This window comes from Podarcis pityusensis (genome assembly GCF_964106645.2).
Source record: "Podarcis pityusensis genome assembly, chromosome: 11".
Taxonomy (NCBI): domain Eukaryota; kingdom Metazoa; phylum Chordata; class Lepidosauria; order Squamata; family Lacertidae; genus Podarcis; species Podarcis pityusensis.
Genome location: NC_138036.1, coordinates 11171308 through 11190233, shown reverse-complemented (window position 1 = coordinate 11190233; position 18926 = coordinate 11171308). Strand labels below are relative to the sequence as shown.

General features: G+C 45.0%; 2 protein-coding genes across 4 annotated transcripts in view; both read right to left on the bottom strand.

Annotated features, from left to right (window-relative positions):
- Positions 1-1575: 1575 nt before the first annotated feature.
- Positions 1576-9986, bottom strand: ELAC1 (elaC ribonuclease Z 1). Of its 3 annotated transcripts, none has more exons than XM_080973614.1 (4): positions 8478-9986; positions 7251-7431; positions 5427-5894; positions 1576-2236 (listed from the first exon to the last, which is right to left on the bottom strand). In XM_080973614.1, exons 2-4 carry the CDS (start codon positions 7405-7407, stop codon positions 1752-1754), a joined length of 1110 nt encoding a protein of 369 aa, XP_080829740.1. In that variant the 5' UTR covers positions 7408-7431; positions 8478-9986; the 3' UTR covers positions 1576-1751. The 3 variants fall into 3 exon arrangements, with proteins under 3 accessions (XP_080829740.1, XP_080829741.1, XP_080829742.1); XM_080973615.1 differs by having other exon boundaries at positions 8658-9986; XM_080973616.1 differs by lacking the exon at positions 8478-9986 and adding an exon at positions 7979-8234.
- Positions 9987-12359: 2373 nt separating this feature from the next.
- ME2 (malic enzyme 2) overlaps positions 12360-18926 on the bottom strand; it is a 39979-nt gene continuing 33412 nt past the window's right edge. The window contains exons 14-16 of the mRNA XM_080973509.1: positions 18431-18501; positions 17871-17969; positions 12360-17102 (exon numbers count right to left, since the gene is read on the bottom strand). Coding sequence (XP_080829635.1) covers positions 16938-17102; positions 17871-17969; positions 18431-18501 — 335 coding nt within the window. The 3' untranslated portion in view covers positions 12360-16937. The remainder of the gene's footprint in view (positions 17103-17870; positions 17970-18430; positions 18502-18926) is intronic.

Below are 18926 nucleotides of genomic sequence, written 5' to 3'. Positions count from 1 at the left end.
ACTTGGGATGCGATTAGATGCAGTAATTGCAAATTGGATCAGGGACCTGCTTGCAGGGAGAAAGTGTTGAACTCCCAGTGATTAGCTGCAGGAAATTTTTCCTTGGCTTGGGACGCTGAACAGGAGGAAACCCTGGGGATAGCCGAGCCAGGCTATGCTATTTAAAGGGGAGAATGTGCGCAGCAGTTGGGATCTTTGGCCCAAGCCACGCCCTCTTTCTTTGAACATGGGAAAGATTCAGCCTTCATGCCCAATGTGCCTGCCAAGTTTAAAATTAGATCAAGGACATCTGAGCTCGGATGGGATCTCGGGGGAGGCAGAAGTATTTTTAAACTCTGGATGCACTTGGATCCAAAAAGCAAAAGGGGAAGTAAAAGATATCCAGTTTCGTGACATTTTAGAAGCTGCAGAGGAGATGAACCACATTTCACAATCCCGCGTGCATCTCGCTTCTATGCAGCGGCTTCTGCTAAAGCAAAGCCTCCAGCACAGAGCTGCCTTCTGCTGCATTCCTAATTTGAACACCAGTTCTTGTGGTACTATTAGTAAAGGTAAAGGGACCCCTGACCATTAGGTCCAGTCGTGGCCGACTCTGGGGTTGCGGCGCTCATCTTGCTTTATTGGCTGAGGGAGCCAGCATACAGATTCCGGGTCATGTGACCAGCATGACTAAGTCGCTTGTGGCGAACCAGAGCAGTGCACGGAAACGCCATTAACCTTCCCGCCAGAGTGGTACCTATTTATCTACTTGCACTTTGACATGCTTTCAAACTGCTAGGTTGGCAGGAGCAGGGACCGAGCAACGGGAGCTCACCCCGTCGTGGGGATTCGAACCGCCAACCTTCTGATCAGCAAGTCCTAGGCTCTGTGGTTTAATCCACAGCGCAGGTGCCAAATAAACTGCATTTGTAAGAAACTGATATTTGATTACGGTGGTACTGCACTTTGGAACTCCTTGCCACTTGACATGAGGCAGGCACCATCACGGTACTCTTTCTGCCACCTGCTAAAAAATATTTGTTTATACATGCCTACATAGATATCTATCATGCCGGTGTGTGTGTGTTTAATCTGTTTTTAGTTTATCACTGATTATATATTGTTTCGAATTGTAAAAATGGTTGTTCTTAACAGTTTTGACTGATAATTTTAGCGTTCTTTTTGTAAACCGCTTTGAGGTTTCTGACAATCGAGTGTGATATAAATTTTATGAAATAAATGAACAGTGGTTTTGTGAGTTGATGTGCAGTCTGTGGATATGATCATGCACTTGAGTTCTCTGACTGCACATATTTCCAATCCCTGTTTTATGATTTTGCCACGTTGCACAGGTCTGTGTTATGGCAGATGGATCATGGAGCCTGATATCACCTGCAGGCACTAGGGTCTACCCAACTTTTCCCCATTATAATTCCATCCCAGATTGCACTTCACGCCAAACCTATTTTCAACAGATACGCATTATGACTCGTAAGAATGCTTAGTTTAGGAAACTGAAATTTGTAATGGTTTGCCTGAGATCAAAGGCTAAGCCAGCTCATTATGCCTTCAGCAGAAAGTAAGCTTGCTAGCCCAGTCTTTTGATGATTTAATTAATATATTTGTCAAAAGGAAAGCAAGGATTAGGTCTTTCAAGTAGGAAAAGTGCCCATAAGTAAGTCCAATGAATCAGGTCCGTAAGTGCCTCTAACTGGGCATTAAGAAACTAATTTGGAAGTAAACTATAGCTAGAGGTTCAGCCTATCAGCAAATTAATTTGGCGGCACTATTGTTACTTTTTTCATTGGAATATCAATGGTCATAAAATCCTCGGCTAACACCACTTCTTGGCCATCCAATACCTCCTCGGCTTGCCTCTTCAGCTCCATGACATCCACATCTCCTTCGCCAGTCTGACCTGCGGGCTTGTATCTCTGACTGAAGTGAGACAGAACCAGTTTCTTCACTTTGCACAACTTTGCAAACTCCGCCGCCACCCGTGGGGTGCTGTGACCATGCTCCTTCGCCTTGTCTGCCTGGGCATCGTCCAGCGTGGCTTCGTGAACCAAGAGATCGGCTCCGTAACAAAGGGCCGCCGCTCTGTCTCCTACAATGCCAGAGCAGTCTCCTAAAATGCAAACTTTTCTCCCAGGAAGCGGGTCTTCCGTGACATCTGAAGGAAAGATGGTTGTACCATTTTCCAGGACAACTGTAGCCCCGTCTTTCAGTCTGCCGTATATAGGGCCTGGTGGGACTCCTAGAAATTAAAGCACAGGTCCAAAGCTATTTGTCAAGAAGCTTGGCTTGCAACAAAATTTTAAACACACTTTTGAGCAATCGGCAATTCCCCAAAAATTCACGCATCCATGCCACCAAGTTTCTAGTCCTTATGAATGCACATTTGCAAAATATGCAGGCATTTTCTGCAGCATACTTTTTCCTCTGATGGTACCTATCCAATGATCCGTCCCAGATCCATAACCATTCCCTCCCTGCATCAGTGACCACTGCTAAAGAACATTTAGCTGGACAGCTCAGATGGTTAGAGTGTGGTGCTGATAACTCCAAAGTTGCAGGTTCAATCCCCATAAGGGGCAGTTGCATATTCCTACATTGCAGGGGGTTGGACTAGATGACCCTCAGGGTCCCTTCGAAGTCTGTATGATTTAACATTTTATGCAGGGGAAATACTGAGTTTAGAATAAAGTGCATGCAGGGTTTCCATTTTTAGGTACTGAATTGTTTCTGTTGTCTAACAAGTTCTACACATGAAAAAGTTCCATCCTATTCAGATTCCTTTTCAACCCTTTCTCGCTGCATCCATTGCCACATGACTTTTTGCCCTATAGAAGATATATTTTAATACTTGCAATATGACATCTGCAGTGCTTCAGCCAAGGCCAGCCTGATACTACAACCCCACACATTAAATATAGCTCTCAGTTAGCCTTGGTTGAAAAATAAAAAGGGTAGAGCTATAATCTTATGCAACACTGACTTTTCCTTCCCTGTTACATGAAGGATGCTCTACTTTGAAATGCTTTTTTGGGGGGGTGGGGGTGGAAGGAGCTCTGCTCTTACCCCGCATAGATTTCTGCACTAAAGTTTTCAGATTTGATCAGAAGCATTAACCAACATTACCTGCGTCTCTAAACGAGGGAAATACAGTGGTACCTTGGGTTACATACGCTTCAGGTTACATACACTACAGATTCCGCTAACCCAGAAATATTACCTCAGGTTAAGAACTTTGCTTCAGGATGAGAACAGAAATCGTGCTCCGGCGGCACGGTGGCAGCAGGAGGCCCCATTAGTTAAAGTGGTGCTTCAGGTAAAGAACAGTTTCAGGTTAAGAACGGACCTCCAGAACGAATTAAGTACTTAACCTGAGGTACCACTGTATGTGCATTAGTCTGCAACAGCAAAGGGAAAGAAGAGCGCAGGCATCTCAAAGACTGGCCTCAAAAGCACATCCCACATGAAACCAATGGTGATTACATGGAGCAGGCCGATGGACACACACACAAGCACTGTGCTAAATTAATTATTCCCTAAGGTGCCACAGCACTCTCTTTTATGGGCAAAAGCAAGCCATTTCCCCTGCTCGGAAAGTTATTAGTCACACTCGGGAGCTGCGGTGTGACGTCAGCGCTCATGACAGTCAGCAGAGGCGCTGTGGGAATTTGAATCCATCAAGTGTACAGCAGTGGCTAAGAGGTGGCGCTGTGTACCAGGAAGCCCTCTGCTCAAATCTCTCACGGCTACCTCTGCCAGCAGCACAATGTCGACCTACAGTTCAGGGCCGTTGTGGGAACTGTTGAGATACTCTGCCTGAAGTAAATGCTAAGTACGACTATCATTTACAAGTAGGCCTGGCTGATACAGTGGTACCTTAGTTCTCAAACGCCTTGGTACACAAACAACTTGGAACCCAGACACTGCAAACTCAGAAGTAAGTGTTCTGGTTTGCGAACTTTTTTCGGAAGCCAAACATGCTCCATTTTAAGTGTTACGCTTCCAATTTGAGTGCCACACTTCTGTTTTGAGTGTTATACTTCCGATTTGAGTATTACGCTTCCGATTTGTGTGTCACACTTCCATTTTGAGTGTTACGCTGAGGTCTGTCTGTTTTTGCTATTTATTTTGCGTTTTTGCGGCTCTCCTTGTTTTGTTTTTGTGACTGTGTGGAACCCAGTTTGGCTACTGTTTGATTGTGTGACTGCAGTACGTTGTTTATTGCTTTCATTTTATGGATCAGTGGTCTTGTCAGATAGTAAAATTCATGTTAAATTGCTGTTTTAGGGGTTTTTAAAAGTCTGGAACGGATTAATCCATTTTGCATTACTTTCTATGGGAAAGCACACCTTGGTTTTGGAACGGACTTCCAGAAAGGATTAAGTTTGAGAACCAAGGTACCACCGTATATTGATATATCGCCCAGGAACAGACCATGATGTCGGCTTCATTCAGCGGTATATTGCTGGTGAAACCGCTACCGCTTCTGAGTCCCTCTGCTAGCGACTTCCTCCAGCGAGCGTTGCTAGCAGAGGGACTCAGGAACGGTGGCGGTTTCACCAGCGATATGCCGCTGAGTGAAACCGCCATCCCACTCTGCCTCCCTCTGTATCTTTAATTGCTTGGCTGAGGAGTGTGCAGTTGCCGCTACCCTCGACAGAGCAATTAAAGGAGCCCCCAGCCCAGTGCTGGCTCCCACTCAAGCGGGGGAAACACCAGGGGTGTCTCAGCTGGGGATCAGGAGCACTCCAGCACACCAGCTGAGCCATACAAACAAGCTGCTTTGTCCCAGCCTGCCTGGGGGTAAAATCGAACCTTGACTGGGATCCAATGAATATTAGTACATTGACCAGGATTTGGCATGGTGTGTGCTAATGTTGATTGGACCACCGGATTAACATGATGAGGAGCACCCTATATGCTAACAGCAAAACCATTCTTCAAGTATCAATCCTTATGTAGCCAAAACAGGACCATTCACACACAAAAGGGTACAATCGGGGAAACTGCAAAGTTTGCCGATGTAAAAATCTTACCAAAAAAAAAACCATTCTAATGAGGACTGAGCATGCTCAGTGGCCACAGAACACTGTCTGCTAGGCAAGGAAGGGGCAATGGAATGGAGTACCCTGAGGAGAGGGCTTGGCTGGCTGGCACCCTGAACAGGAAACCTCCATGCTGCAACTTTCTGTTGCAGGTCTCACTAAAAAAAAAAGCGGGGGGGGGGAGACTAGAGGTAACCACTGGGTGCCCTTCAGAGGTGTAGATTCCCATCATCCATAATCAATGGCCATGCTGGAAGGGGCTGCTTGGAATTGATATCCATGAAATCTAGAGGGTACCTGTTGGTTGTCCCTGTTTTAAGACAAACTTCATAACACCTGCTACAGGACAGTTTTCCCAAGGGTCGAAAGAGGCAGGTCTGTTATTACCTAGTTCCTTCAGCTTCTGGGCGTTGAGTTTGCCAGGCCGTGGCTTCTCTTCCACGAGAAATCCGAAGGAAGGTATGCGGTGAAACAGCCTAAACGCTTTCACCACAAACTGAGAGTTGTCCACCAAGCTGTACGAGTCTTCTAGAGGGTCCAGGCGAAGGGTTTTTCCTGGCGCCTCTTCAGATGAGACCTTGTCTCCGTCCACAAAAGACAGCTCCTTCCGTTCCTCTGCAGGGCACTGGTCTGGCGTAGGCACCAGTTCGTGAACGACCCAAGGGAAGGCGAGCTGCGAGTGGGAAAGCTCCAAAGTTCTGCAAAGGAAGCTCCTCAGCCCAAGAGGTCCATAAATCTCAACCGGCAGCTTGTTTGTGGCAGGGCTACTCTGGAGGCTGATCGTACAAAGAAGCCCAGGCAGGCCAAAGACGTGGTCGCCGTGGAGGTGTGTTATAAAGATCTTGGCAATCCTACCTAAAAACACAACAATGGATTAGAGATGAGAGAATTCAGGAGGCACACGTTGAAAACAGCACATGGAGAAAACAGAAGTTCACACCAGAGAAGTACAAATATATTAGGATATAGTTCCGTTCCACCTTTAGAACAGGCATATGGAGTTGTTCTTTTTCTTAACTGCCATCGCTTCTGTCGGCAAGGTCCACAGAGGTAATTTTGGTTCCAATATTCCTTTATATTTTATCCAGATCTTATATAATGATTTCCTTATCAGATGATTCAGGAAGACTTCACCTTCTCATAAATTAGATAGGCATGCCACCCATTATCGATTATCATAATCGGTATGAGTCAATATTGTATTATTGTGATGCCTCCGGGCCTGCACTTTAGATTCTTCATTTTATTGCATTCTTGGCTCTGTTTGTCCTTCTTAACAAAATCAATAAATATTATATGAAATAAAACATCAAATGAATAATAATAATAATAATAATAATAATAATAATAATATATTGTTTATACCCCGCCCATCTGGCTGGACTTCCCCAGCCACTCTGGGTGGCTTCCAACCAAATATTAAAATACAGTAATACATCAAACATTAAAAGCTTCCCTAAACAGGGCTGCCTTCAGATGACTTCTAAAAGTTTGGTAGTTGTTGTTCTCTTTGATATCTGGTGGGAGGGCGTTCCACAGGGCGGGCGCCACTACCGAGAAGGCCTTCTGTCTGTTTCCCTGTAACTTGGCTTCTCGCAGTGAGGGAACTGCCAGAAGGCCCTTGGCTCTGGACCTCAGTGTCCGGGTAGAACGATGGGGGTGGAAACGCTCCTTCAGATATACTGGACCGAGGCCATTTAGGGCTTTTAAAGGTCAGCACCAACACTTTGAATTGTACTCAGAAATGTACTGGGAGCCAATGTAGGTCCTTCAAGACCGGTGTTATGTGGTCTCGGCGGCCGCTCCCAGTCACCAGTCTAGCTGCCGCATTCTGGATTAGTTGTAGTTTCCGGGTCACCTTCAAAAGTAGCCCCACGTAGAGCGCATTGCAGTAGTCCAAGCGGGAGATAACCACTACTTGGTTGCATGCACTACTCTGGCAAGGCAGTCCACGGGCAGATAGGGTCTCAGCCTGCGTACCAGATAGAGCTGGTAAACAACTGCCCTGGACACAGAATTGACCTGTGCCTCCATGGGATAATAAATGGTTGGCAACACCTTGGTATATAGGATTGCAGCCTTAAGCATGGAACTGGAAACACATACTTTTCCAAAGCTGCCAGCTTGGCTAGAACTTTTAGCTTCTACCAGTGGCTTTAGAAAAGAGGTTGTTGGTTATATCTGACTCGAGAGACAATGGAGTTTGCTGACCTGCTTTCAGATGACTTTTCATGAACTGGGTTTGCGTCCCCTCGCCACAATCGAACAACCAGCTTTCTCCTTCAAAACGGACCACCGTAGCCGAGGCCCCTCTCGTTGGAGACGGGTAGGCAGCCCCGGTTCCGAGGAAAGTAACATCCATCGCCATTTTGCTCCAAATCAGCGCGGTACCCTAGCGGAGACAGTAACAAATGGGATTTACTTTTGGGCTTTCTGGCCCCATGCACAAAGAGAAAAGCTACGTGACATCAAAATGAACTGGTAAAGGCTTAGGCTGCAATCCTACGCACACTTACTAAGGCGTAAAGGCCTAAACACCAGGATTCTTGAATACCCAATGAAGCTGAATGTTGCAAGATTTAAGGCAGACAAAAGAAGTCTGCTCCCAAAGAGGTAATGACTGATGGCTGACAAGTTGGATGGCACGTCGAAAGCACGTCAAAGTGCAAGTAGATAAATAGGTACCACTCCGGTGGGAAGGTAAACGGTGTTTCCGTGCGCTGCTCTGGTTCGCCAGAAGCGGCTTAGTCATGTTGGCCACATGACCCGGAAGCAGTACACCGGCTCCCTCGGCCAATAAAGCGAGATGAGTGCCGCAACCCCAGAGTCGGTCACGACTGGACCTAACAGTCAGGGGTCTCTTTACCTTTACAGTATATTAATAGTGAAATTTGGGGGGTGGGCCAAGGGAGTGGGGCCCTAAGCTATAGCTTGTTTACCTTATACGTAAATCTGGCACTGCAACCAACCAACTAAATCAAACATTCTGCAAGAAAAGCGTGTCTCCCCAGACAGAATGGCCTGTGCCACTTCAGGTTGCAAAGGAGGGATAGCATTGCTTCCAAACGGAAACTCTCGCTGCAGGAAGAAAACCAGCATTGATCAATGCTAGAACCAGGCTGTTCCATGTCAAGCTTTCCTTTCGCAGAAAATGCTGGTGTGGTTTTTTTGTTTTAAGACAAGAGCATTTAAAAATGGCATGCATTTTAACCCTTTCCTGGCATGCATAGAACCTCAGCCGATCTGCAGACGGCATTCATCGACCTGGGAATTCCGCCCCCCCCCCATAGCGTTGGACTACAATTCCCATCATCCCTAGTCATTGCTGGGGCTCATGGGAGCTGGAGTTCGCCACCTGATTTTGCTCCTGGGCCTAAAAGCAGCTCGTTTACAGTTTCATGGGGCGTTTGGTGTGTGTGTGGTTTTTTTCCTACCCACCTGGGGTTTTCTCTCTCGGAATCCTCTTAGCTTGACAGCCCGGCTACCAAGGAAGGGAAATAAGAAAATAAAGAATAGGTGATTTTTGTTTAAAGAGGAGGGTTTTTCGGGGCTCTAGCAAGCCTCCCTGCTTGAAAATCAGTTTTGCTCATTCGGACCTTTCCCCGGTCCAAAACGGACCTTGCAAGCAAGCAGCCGGAAGCGGAGGAATGAACTGCTCTCTTTGCAAGCTCAGAGGCGCCCTTCTCCTGCGGGATGGGGGGCTATTGCGCATGCTCAGGAAGTGAGCATAATAGGAAAGGCAATAGGTTCCGGGGTTGAGTCCGTTCAGGGGGAGGAGGAGGAGGAGGAGCCGCTGCAGAGGAAGAAAAGGAACAGCTTTGGCATTTTGGATGCAGCTGCTGGCGAGTCTGGAGGTGAAATGGCTGGAAATCGGGAACGCTTCTAATTTCATTATTTTATGCAAAGTATATTAAAAAGTGCATAAAAGGAAAAGGTGCAATCGGCAGCTGAAACTGATGGAATAGGCTGAATTAGCAAGTTTAACTAGTAAAATTGGACTAAAATGGTCAACCCAAAGCTTTACATTTCTGGTGTTTATCACCACAACAGTTCTCAGCACTGGGTTTTAGGAAAGCAAATAATTTAATTAGGCAGCGCCTATATGATACTGAGCGGCAGAAAAATTTGGCCGCGACAAGGAAATTTTGTCCATGGTTATGATTATTTCCCACCTACTCATTTTGACACGTTGGCACTCTATTTGCAAAATTTAGCAATTCCAGAATACAGACTCTACTTGAGGGTCGATTTCAAAAAACTCCCCTGGAAAAACGGTTATGTCCCTGTGGAAATGGCAGTATTGAATCAGTAGCTCATCTGCTTCTGGTTTGTACTCTATAAAGATTTGAGGAGTGAGGTTATTACTTATTACCCCTCTACTACTATCCATACCACATCGCTCAACCATTGCTACTGTGTCCTTTCTTCTAGCAGAGAGATATCTAACTGGTAGATCCCGTGCTGATCCTGGTGGATCGCAGGATCCTTGCGTACAAAAAGTTACGGGGGGAAAGCTAAAAAAACCTGCAATCCTCCCCCCAAAAAAGTTCAACAACTCTGGACAATCCACCCACACAACGCACAATGGGTAGATCACTGCCAGGTTTTTTTTATACTGGGAGTAGATCAGGGTCTCTTGAGAGTTGGACATGCCTGTCATCAAAATAATCAGGTGACAGCAAAAAAAAAAAAAAATAATGCATGGGCAATTAGAATAAGAGCTATTATTTGATTATTGATGTAAACCTCCAGAATGTCCTTTCCTCTATCAGATCAAAATGAGCAGATAACAGCAAAGGTTGGTAGGTTCATAGCAGGGGCAATCAGAATAAGGACCACTAACTGATGGCTGATTCAGGACTTTAAACTGTGCTTTTATATCAAATTTCCTTTTCTGCGTATACTGTAATGTTTTACTGTTGCTATGGCCATTGGCTAATGCGAATAAAGTTTTATTTATCTATCCAGAATGTATTTTGTATAGTTAAGTTTTTACCTCTATCTTCAGTACATTTTTATTTTATTGTTATGGCTAGTGGCTGGTGTAAATAAAGATTCTTCTGAAGATGAATTAAGAGAGCAAGGTGAGATAGTTTATAAGGAGGACTGGGAAAAGTTTGTAGATTGCTTAATTTTTTTTGTAAACGTGTTAAAACGCAAGGCAGTTTCAAGTAAGAACAGCAGCAAAGTGTACACACTGAGAAGGTAAAGGTAAAGGACCCCTGGACAGTTAATTCCAGTCAAATACAACTATGGGGTTGTGGCGCTCATCTCGCTTTCAGGCCAAAGCAGCCAGCGTTTGTCCACATGTGGGTCATGTGGCCAGCATGACTAAACCGCTTCTGGCGCAACGGAACACTGTGAAGGAAACCAGAGCGCACAGAAACTATTACCTTCCTGCCACAGTGGTACCTATTTATCTACTTGCACTGGTGTGCTTTCGAACTGCTAGGTTGGTAGGAGCTGGGACAGAGCAATGGGAGCTCACCCACAGGGATTTGAACTGCCAACCTTACAATCAGCAAGCCCAAGAGGCTCAGTGGTTTAGACCACAGCGCCACCCATGTCCGCCACACTGAGAGGTGGAGGAGAGATGGCATAGTATAATTTTAATATGTAGCGGTATTAGGAAATTCCACCATGGAAGGGTGGAGGGGAAGTCGGACATTAATGGAATGCTAATTGGAAAATGTTGTATAATTTGTTTTATTTTCCTTTGGAAAACTTGAGAATTAAAAAGAAAAGGTACAACGTATCACTATGTATGCAAACAGCTGCCATTTCATATATGCTTGTCGAGTATGTAGGTATGTGTTGTTATCATTATCCAAATACATATATAGCTTTATATATAGGGGCCACCCTGTGGAAGCCAGAGACCTGCTTCTGCATGGACAAGACAGGTGCATCACCCACAAGCAGTTTATCACATGCATCAGCTTGATCATATGTAGAGGATTTTATGCGTCAGCCTTCCTGGTGCCCATTCCAGATCGGTGCTGTCCACTGATGCCAATAAGTGCTGCAGTTTTCCTATGGCAGCACCACTATGAAGATGATTGAAAGGCATATTGACAAGCAGTACGTTTCCGAGCACAATTCAAAGTGTTGGTGCTGACCTTTAAAGCCCTAAACAGCCTTGGTCCAGTATACCTGAAGGAGCGTCTCCACCCCCATCGTTCTGCCCGGACACTGAGGTCCAGCGCCGAGGGCCTTCTGGCGGTTCCCTTGCTGCGAGAAGCCAAGTTACAGGGAACCAGGCAGAGGGCCTTCTCGGTAGTGGCGCCCTCCCTGTGGAACACCCTCCCACCAGATGTCAAAGAGAAAAACAACTACCAGACGTTTAGAAGACATCTGAAGGCAGCCTTGTTTAGGGAAGCTGTTAATGTTTAATAGATTATTGTATTTTAATATTTTGTTGGAAGCCGCCCAGAGTGGCTGGGAAAACCCAGCCAGAATATAAATAATATTATATATATTATATATGGGAGGATTCTGACATGCTGGAACGTGTGCAGAGGAGAGCGACCGAGATGACCGAGGGTCTGGAAAGCAGGCCTTATGAGGAACGCTTGAGGGAATAGGGCATGTTTAGCCTGGAAAAGAGTAATCTGAGAGGAGATACGATGGCCATCTTCAAATATCTGAAGGGCTATTCCCATGGAAGATGGAGCAGACTTGTTTTCTCCTGCTCCAGAGGGTAGGACCCCAAACCAATGGATTCATGTTACAAGAAAGGAGAACTTTCTGACGGTAAGAGCTGTTTGACAGTGGAACGGTCTTCTTTGGGAAATTGTAGACTCTCCGTCCTTGAGAGGTTCTCCCCCCCCCCCCAAATAATATTTATTATTCTCAGTAGATAAACATAGTAAAAAAAAACAATAATAAAGACAAACAAAAAATAAAAGAAAAAGAGAAAAAAGATACATTCAACATATTCTCACTTAATTAATTAAAATTAAGTACCATCCATCTTCATAAACATAGTATTTGACTTCCTCGAATCTCTTCCATCCGAATTTCTTAGTAATTATATGTAGCAGTTTCCAATATCAGTGTTTCAAAAGACCATATCACAGTCCTAATTACATAGAGGTTTTTAAGCAGAGGTTGGATGGCCATCAGTCACGGATACTTTAGTTGATATTCCTGCATTGCAGGGCGTTGGACTAGATGACACTCAGGGTCCCTTCCAAATATTATTCTATGGTGTAGGAAAGCTGCCTCAATGAATGAATGAGTAGAGAGGGGCAGGGCTCCCTTGTGTGTGAGCCGAAGGCTCGTGCAACTTGGCAAAATAATAGTTTCACACACACAACGTAGGCAAAAGGGACGGCTTTTACTATGAAAATAGAAGACCATTAACACATATCTCAGTACAGTTACAATATTACCAAAGGAGAAAAATAAACCCACATTTTTAAACACAGTGTTTGTTCATTTTTAAGCCACACAGACTACTTCGCAATAAACCATATTCTGAAAAAAGGTTCATCCTGAGGATTTGTATTTTGACTATGCAAGGATTGCTCCCACAAAGGTGTTTGATTTGCTTTAGAAACAGCCCAAACAGCATTTATGCAAGACACAACAGCTGATGGAACTAAAATTGCCTTACTTTTATGCTCCGCTTGGGACATTTTGGGCTACCAGAGAGAGTTGGGGTTTCTTATTTCCCATCAAGATTCCTCATGCAGAGGAGCCAAAAAAATGAAAGGGTTTCCCCACTTGAGCCATAAGAAAACTGTCCCTGTTTCTGTATACAGTACATGGTTTCAGGGCCAAATCCAGGAGCCCAACCAGCACATGGCAGTCAACAGAGATTTCCTGTTGTATAAATCATTGTGTACACATGCATATGTTCCCTTTAAATTCAGACCACATTGGGTTTCGGAACATCTCCAAAAATGTAGTTTCTGACACATTTCTGGTGGCATGTGCCTAAAGCAGATCTGGGCTGAATTCAATAAATAGTGGCTGTTACGCAGACCCAAAAGGGCATCATGGGTTCAGGTGGTTGTGTGAACAGCTCCTTCACTGATGCTGGACAGCTAAGGAGAGACACTGGTCAAGTTTTCCAAACACGAGTTTCACCTCTCAAAAAAGAATTCCAAGCTAACAAGATGTACAAATACATAACGAACCCTCTTCTGAAGAATTGCTTTCAGTCCCTCTAAAGCAGCATTTAACCTTTTGTCGCACTCATGGAAAAGCAATCTTCGTGCACAAAGCCACAAGAGCAATCATTAAAACAGATTCGTTAAAAACGACTTACAGAATAAATAAACGTCGCTAAAAAGAAAACAAGGGTTAGGAAGTGGGGAAGTGCAATGATGAAGCCATGTTATAAGGCAAACAAAGGGGAGGGGGAATTCCCTTCTAAAACAGGTGCCAGGTGACGCTATTTTGTGTGCAAATAAAAAAGAAAAAAGACATTACAACTAAGACACATTTTTAAATAGCATTGTCGACACCCCGTTGTTTTTTTGCCAAGAACACAAGAGAAACTTACGCTCACAGCTACATTATAGTGCCTTGTTTTTCACATGTTGTTTTACTTGTACTATTTTTTAAAATGGTATTCGTCAAGGATCTTGCAAAGGTTGACTTGAATGGAAGGCTCACATCCCTGGAGGAGGAAGACTGATTGGATCGGAATTGAACTACGCTCAGCAAACACAAGATTCACCTGTTCCCAGACTACCACTTCACACTTGGGGGGGGGGGCAAATAAATATCCGAATATCCCAATTTTATTTTATTTTTTAAAACACCTTCCTGCACATCACAGAACTAGCATAAAGGGAAGGTTGGTTCAAGGCAACTTTCTCCTTAACATATTAGTTTTACATGTGCACAGCGCTCTCTCGCTTTTTATTCTGGGGAACATTTAAGCACGCAATTCCCCACCTGGAGTCTAAAGAAGGTGCAATCCAGCGACAGATGCACCACCAGGGTCTGATAGTTGTGTAAACTCAGTTCTCACAAGAGCAACATGGGGAGAAGGGAAACATTAGCTGGACCATCTCTCAGACTAAATACATTCTGTCAAAGCTTGTGTACTTGGATCCAAGTATGACCACACAACTACCTCTAGAATATAGCAAATTATGTGCCCAATTGCATTAACCTAGCTATGCCTATGAAGGACAGTGGGAAGACAGTTTCAAACTATGCGAGTGCTCCTGTATCTTAAAACTGTAGCATGGAAAACACCCTTAAAATACTTCTTTGAATGTTCTGTGTGTCCAAGACACACTGGGCTGTTCATATACCGTATGTATGATCCAACTCTTAAAGCCTTGAGGGTGTGTATAGGAGAAAGGGACCATTCTGTTCTGCTTTCTGTTGAGAAGTGTGGCATAAGCACTGCTGCAGGAACAGTCCACAAACCTCAGTGAAATCCAGGAGACTTTACCCAAAGAACAGTAGCTGGCTTGCACAGCCCCAATGAATTTACTGGAGCTTGTGCAAACTCTGGTAAATTACGCCTTTTGTAACCACAACCTTCGCTGGTGCAAAAAATTAATCTCTTTGCTGTATGAGCATGCAATCATCTTGGGAGACAAAAAATTATGCAAAGAGGTGAAGTAGGGGAAATGGCAGAGAAGACATTAGCATAATGCCAATCTAATACTAAGTGATGCTTGTCCGGCAGCTCATCAGTCTGCTGAGAACATTCGAATTAAATCTGTTCAGAAATGTACCCCGTACGCTTGATTGGTTTAATTTCTTTCATCACAAATGTCTTCCATCCCTTTTGGCAGGCAGAAGAGCCATTAAGGGCAGCGAGTGTGGAGTGCCAGATATAAACCCCGATATCTCATTGTTGCTTCTACACAAAATGAGGCGGTCAAGAAATCCTAATCCATTTCCCAAGTCTGTTTAAAACTAGAGCTGCTGTCGCCTGGTGCTTATCGGAAGAAGTTTCTCCGTAGTAAACAGGGAACAATGCCCACTCCCCATTTCCCACGATCACCACAATTTTAGGTAACAACTCATTTGAGAGATTAAAAAAAACACACAGCCAGGCACCAAATAAGTCTTTGTACTAAATGTACAATCAGTTGGAAAATCAGTTTTGCAACAGCTGTACACATAGCGGATCTATAGTAAAGGGTGGCTCAGTCGGGTGGAAGCCGTGGCCGGACTGCTCACTGACCACGTTGCATGCCAAACGCAAGCCTTGCATCTGGTCAGGTCAAAATGCAGCTTAGCACTGGGGAAGCCCACACTGAAACTGCCCCTTGTTTTAAGAGGCACAAATCTTGCTATTATGTTGTAAAATAAAGCCAGTTCAAGCCAATTCCTAAATACATGCCTCAATCAAAAGTTTGGGAGTGTATGTGTTTTCGAATGCAGAATTCCAAGGGAGCTGGGAATGACCTGTACAGGATGCTGAAATGCAGAGATGGGAAGACCACCCCGATGCTGATGCCATTGGGACAGAGCTCTGAGGATGCACTGGAGGCCCAGGATTTGGGGCTATGGAGTGTAAGCACCCCGCAGAGAAAAACTTTGAAAAGGCAAAATTGGAACACTGTAGAAGCCAACACTGGTACGTGGGGTGGAGAACCTTTGGCCCTCCAGATGTTGCTGAACTCCAACTCCCATCAGCCCCAGCAAGCATGGCCAATGGCCAGGGATGATGGGAGTTCTAGTTCAGCAGCATCTGGAGGGTCAAAGGTTCTCACACCCCTAGTATAGATTCAAGAGACTTAGGTCACTTACACACTGTGGACTCTGTGCTGTTCACGCATAAAAGTTTTTTGCTGCATCCCTGAAACATCATCCTCATCAAAATGCCATCCCATAATTTAGCCCACTGCATTTAAGCCAGTTTGATTGTCTGGGGGTTTTTTTTGCGAGGAGGGTGTTACTTGCTGGGTTTTCTGGAAGATTTTCTGGATTTTTAAACTGGAAAATAATATGGGAGGCATTGTGACATTGTGTGGATGCTGCATTTGTTAACAACACAGACTTCACAATAAACTGCCATGTGGAAGCACTCTAAAACCATGCTTGCTGGCAAGGTTGTTTTTCTTTTTGTTTTTGTAGCAGAGCTAAGAAGGGCAAAGTTGCTTATTCGAAGCTCAGAACAGACAACTCGCCATGTTTACCTGCAAAGGAAGCTGGTAGCCCGTCCTAAAATCTGACATTGCCCAATTGAGGCCACAAAGCTCAGCACATCAGCACAACTGCAAGGGCCATCAGGGCACATATAAAATAGGCAACCAGAGTACAAAAAGGGATGAAGAGATTTGGTAGCCAGCTTAAGGCCCAGTTAATGCATGCAGCAGGATCAAGAGGTAAAACCATTTCTGCGCTGTACCACTTCAAGATGCTGGAAGGTTGCCTGTTTGAATGTTTTCTCCAAAAAATAAGTTCTGTGCAAGCAGAAAAACAGCACATGACAAAAGGCTAGGCCAAATCTTTCTGACATGCTCATTTTCTACACTCGGTGAGTTTATTCGTTTCCAATATAGATAAAGAAGATCATTTGCAGTCTGAAGTGGGGCAGCTCAGAAGAAGCTCTACCACTAAATATATAAACTGGGTCTATATAACAGGAATGACAAGATAATTAAGGATTTCCTGTATATGGTTAAGTGACCCTGAGGACTGTAAAAGTGAATTTTTTATATAAAAAAATCAGTATAAGTTTTTGTATCTTGGTTCCAGATAAGTCACTTCCATCCATTGGAATGCAAATCGTCAGAAGGAACATCTACACCAGGAGCAATCCAGGCAATTGTTATGGGGCAAGGCTTAAAAATACTTTTGTCGTTGTTGAAAAAAATCAAAGTCTCAAAACGTTCCTGGTTTTAAATCTGTTCCGGAAAGAGATTCCCTGCAGAATTTCAGGTGCCACCTGAAGAACACGCCCCCTTGGGCGAGTCACTGTGTTTTGGGTGGATGCGCCGTAGATTCTGGCCAATCATACAAATCCGGCAGAAACGATTCATACTTGTAGTTCCAGATCCTCGACCGTATGTGCTTGTTCTTGTCTGCAGGCTCAGGGTAATGGAACGCCATGTTGTTGGCATACAAAAATTCCATAACCTGGAGCGGGAGGAAATCAGATTATTGATCTGCAGGATTCCCATGATCCATCTCAGAGTTGGGGAACACAGAATTTATGCTGGTCCATCTCATTCAGTATTGTCTACACCCTGGCTAGCCAACCTGGTGCCCTTCGGATGCTGGACTACAAAACCCATCATCCATGACCGTCGGGCCATGGTGGCTGGGGCTAATGGGAGTTGGGAGTCAGGCAACAGAGGGTGCCTCTCTATGGGTCCCTCTCAACCCTGCCTGCAATTGGATCTGGGACTGTCCGCACGCAAAGAAGATGTTCTGCCACTGAGCTACAGTCCTCCTTGTGGTCCTCCAGCTTGCCGTTGGACCCTCCAGCTCCCATCAGCCTCAGCTAGCAAGGCCAACCATCAGGGATGATGGAAGCAACATCTAAAGAGAGCCGCAGATTCCCCATCACTGGTGTCTTCCTATTGAAATATTTTGTTTCCAACCACGAGCAGCCAATTGCTTCTGGAAGCTCACAGACAAGGCTTGAAGATGGCCTTGGCATTTTGGGCCCAGACGTGTGCTACCTTTGTCCTTCAAGGTTTCCGTTCAATGATGATCGTGATTATCCAAACCTTGTTCGGACACCTAGAATGGGCAGTTTAGGTTCATCCCACACAATCAATTCCAGCCCCTAGAACATCATTGGTTGTCCCGACCCGCTTCACCCTGCGATATTCAGAAAAATTAAGGTGGGCTGTACATCTATCCAAACGCTCCTCCTGCCACCCCCAAAATTGCACTTACTTTAACGGCAATGTTAATGGAAACCTCCCGGATGTTTGCAAGAGGAGGATAAAGCCGTCCCTCAGCAAGTTCTTCCTCAGTCAGCTGCTCTGTTAACGCCTTTTTTAATACAAAGAGAAAAACATTACACAGGAATGAACCACCATCTGGGATTACACTGGTCCTGGGCCATTTAAGGCTTTAGAGACGATACCAACACTTTGGCTGAGGCCTGGAAATGGCTCTCAAGCCAGTGAAGTTGCTGCAATAATGGGAGCCACGCAATCGCAGTAACGGGCTCCGGTCTACATCCTTGCTGCTACGTTTTTGAACCAGAGGACGTTTCTAAACTGTCTTCCAAGGCAGCCCCATGTAGAGCACATTGTGGTAGCCCTGATCTAACCAAGACATTTGACGTCATGGAGCAAACTCCTCGCTTCTAGCCTCTTAAGCCAACCAATGCACAGGTCAGTTTTGAACTCATATTCTATCTTTTCCATTTGAAAATCCCCTCACACGTGCGGAAACTGCAATGCACGTACTATTTCACCCACCAGGCGTTTCGCCTTCGGACCGCTTACCTTCGCAGCCTCCAGGAAAACTTGATCGCTAATGTGCCGAACCCCACTGAGAATAACAGCAAGAGCAACGCCTAAAGAACAGAGACATTCAAAGTCGTTTTGCAAAATCGTCTGGATTTGGGGAACTGAAAGGCTTTTATGCCGCTGTTTGCGTAGAAGCTTACAGCAGTGTTTATTTTTATAAGCGTTGCTGCCAACAATGCTCAGCACTGAAAGCCAATAGCATGAAGGGAACTGAAGAAGAAGAAGAAGAGGAGGAGGAAGAGGAGGAGGAGGAGGAAGAGGAGGAGGAGGAGGAAGAGGAGGAGGAGGAGGAAGAGGAGGAGGAGTTTGGATTTGATATCCCGCTTTATCACTACCCAAAGGAGTCTCAAAGCGGCTAACATTCTCCTTTCCCTTCCTCCCCCCACAACAAACACTCTGTGAGGTGAGTGGGGCTGAGAGACTTCAGAGAAGTGTGACTGGCCCAAGGTTACCCAGCAGCTGCATGTGGAGG

What these genes read in the sequence shown, in the direction of transcription:
- ELAC1 (XM_080973614.1), bottom strand. Translation starts at nt 7,407, where the DNA reads ATGGCGATGGATGTTACTTTCCTCGGAACCGGGGCTGCCTACCCGTCT. An exon ending in GAAAAGTCATCTGAAAGCAG is followed by an intron (nt 5,895 to 7,250) that starts GTCAGCAAACTC and finishes TTGTGTTTTTAG; the next exon opens with GTAGGATTGCCAAGATCTTT. An exon ending in CCAGAAGCTGAAGGAACTAG is followed by an intron (nt 2,237 to 5,426) that starts GTAATAACAGAC and finishes TTTAATTTCTAG; the next exon opens with GAGTCCCACCAGGCCCTATA.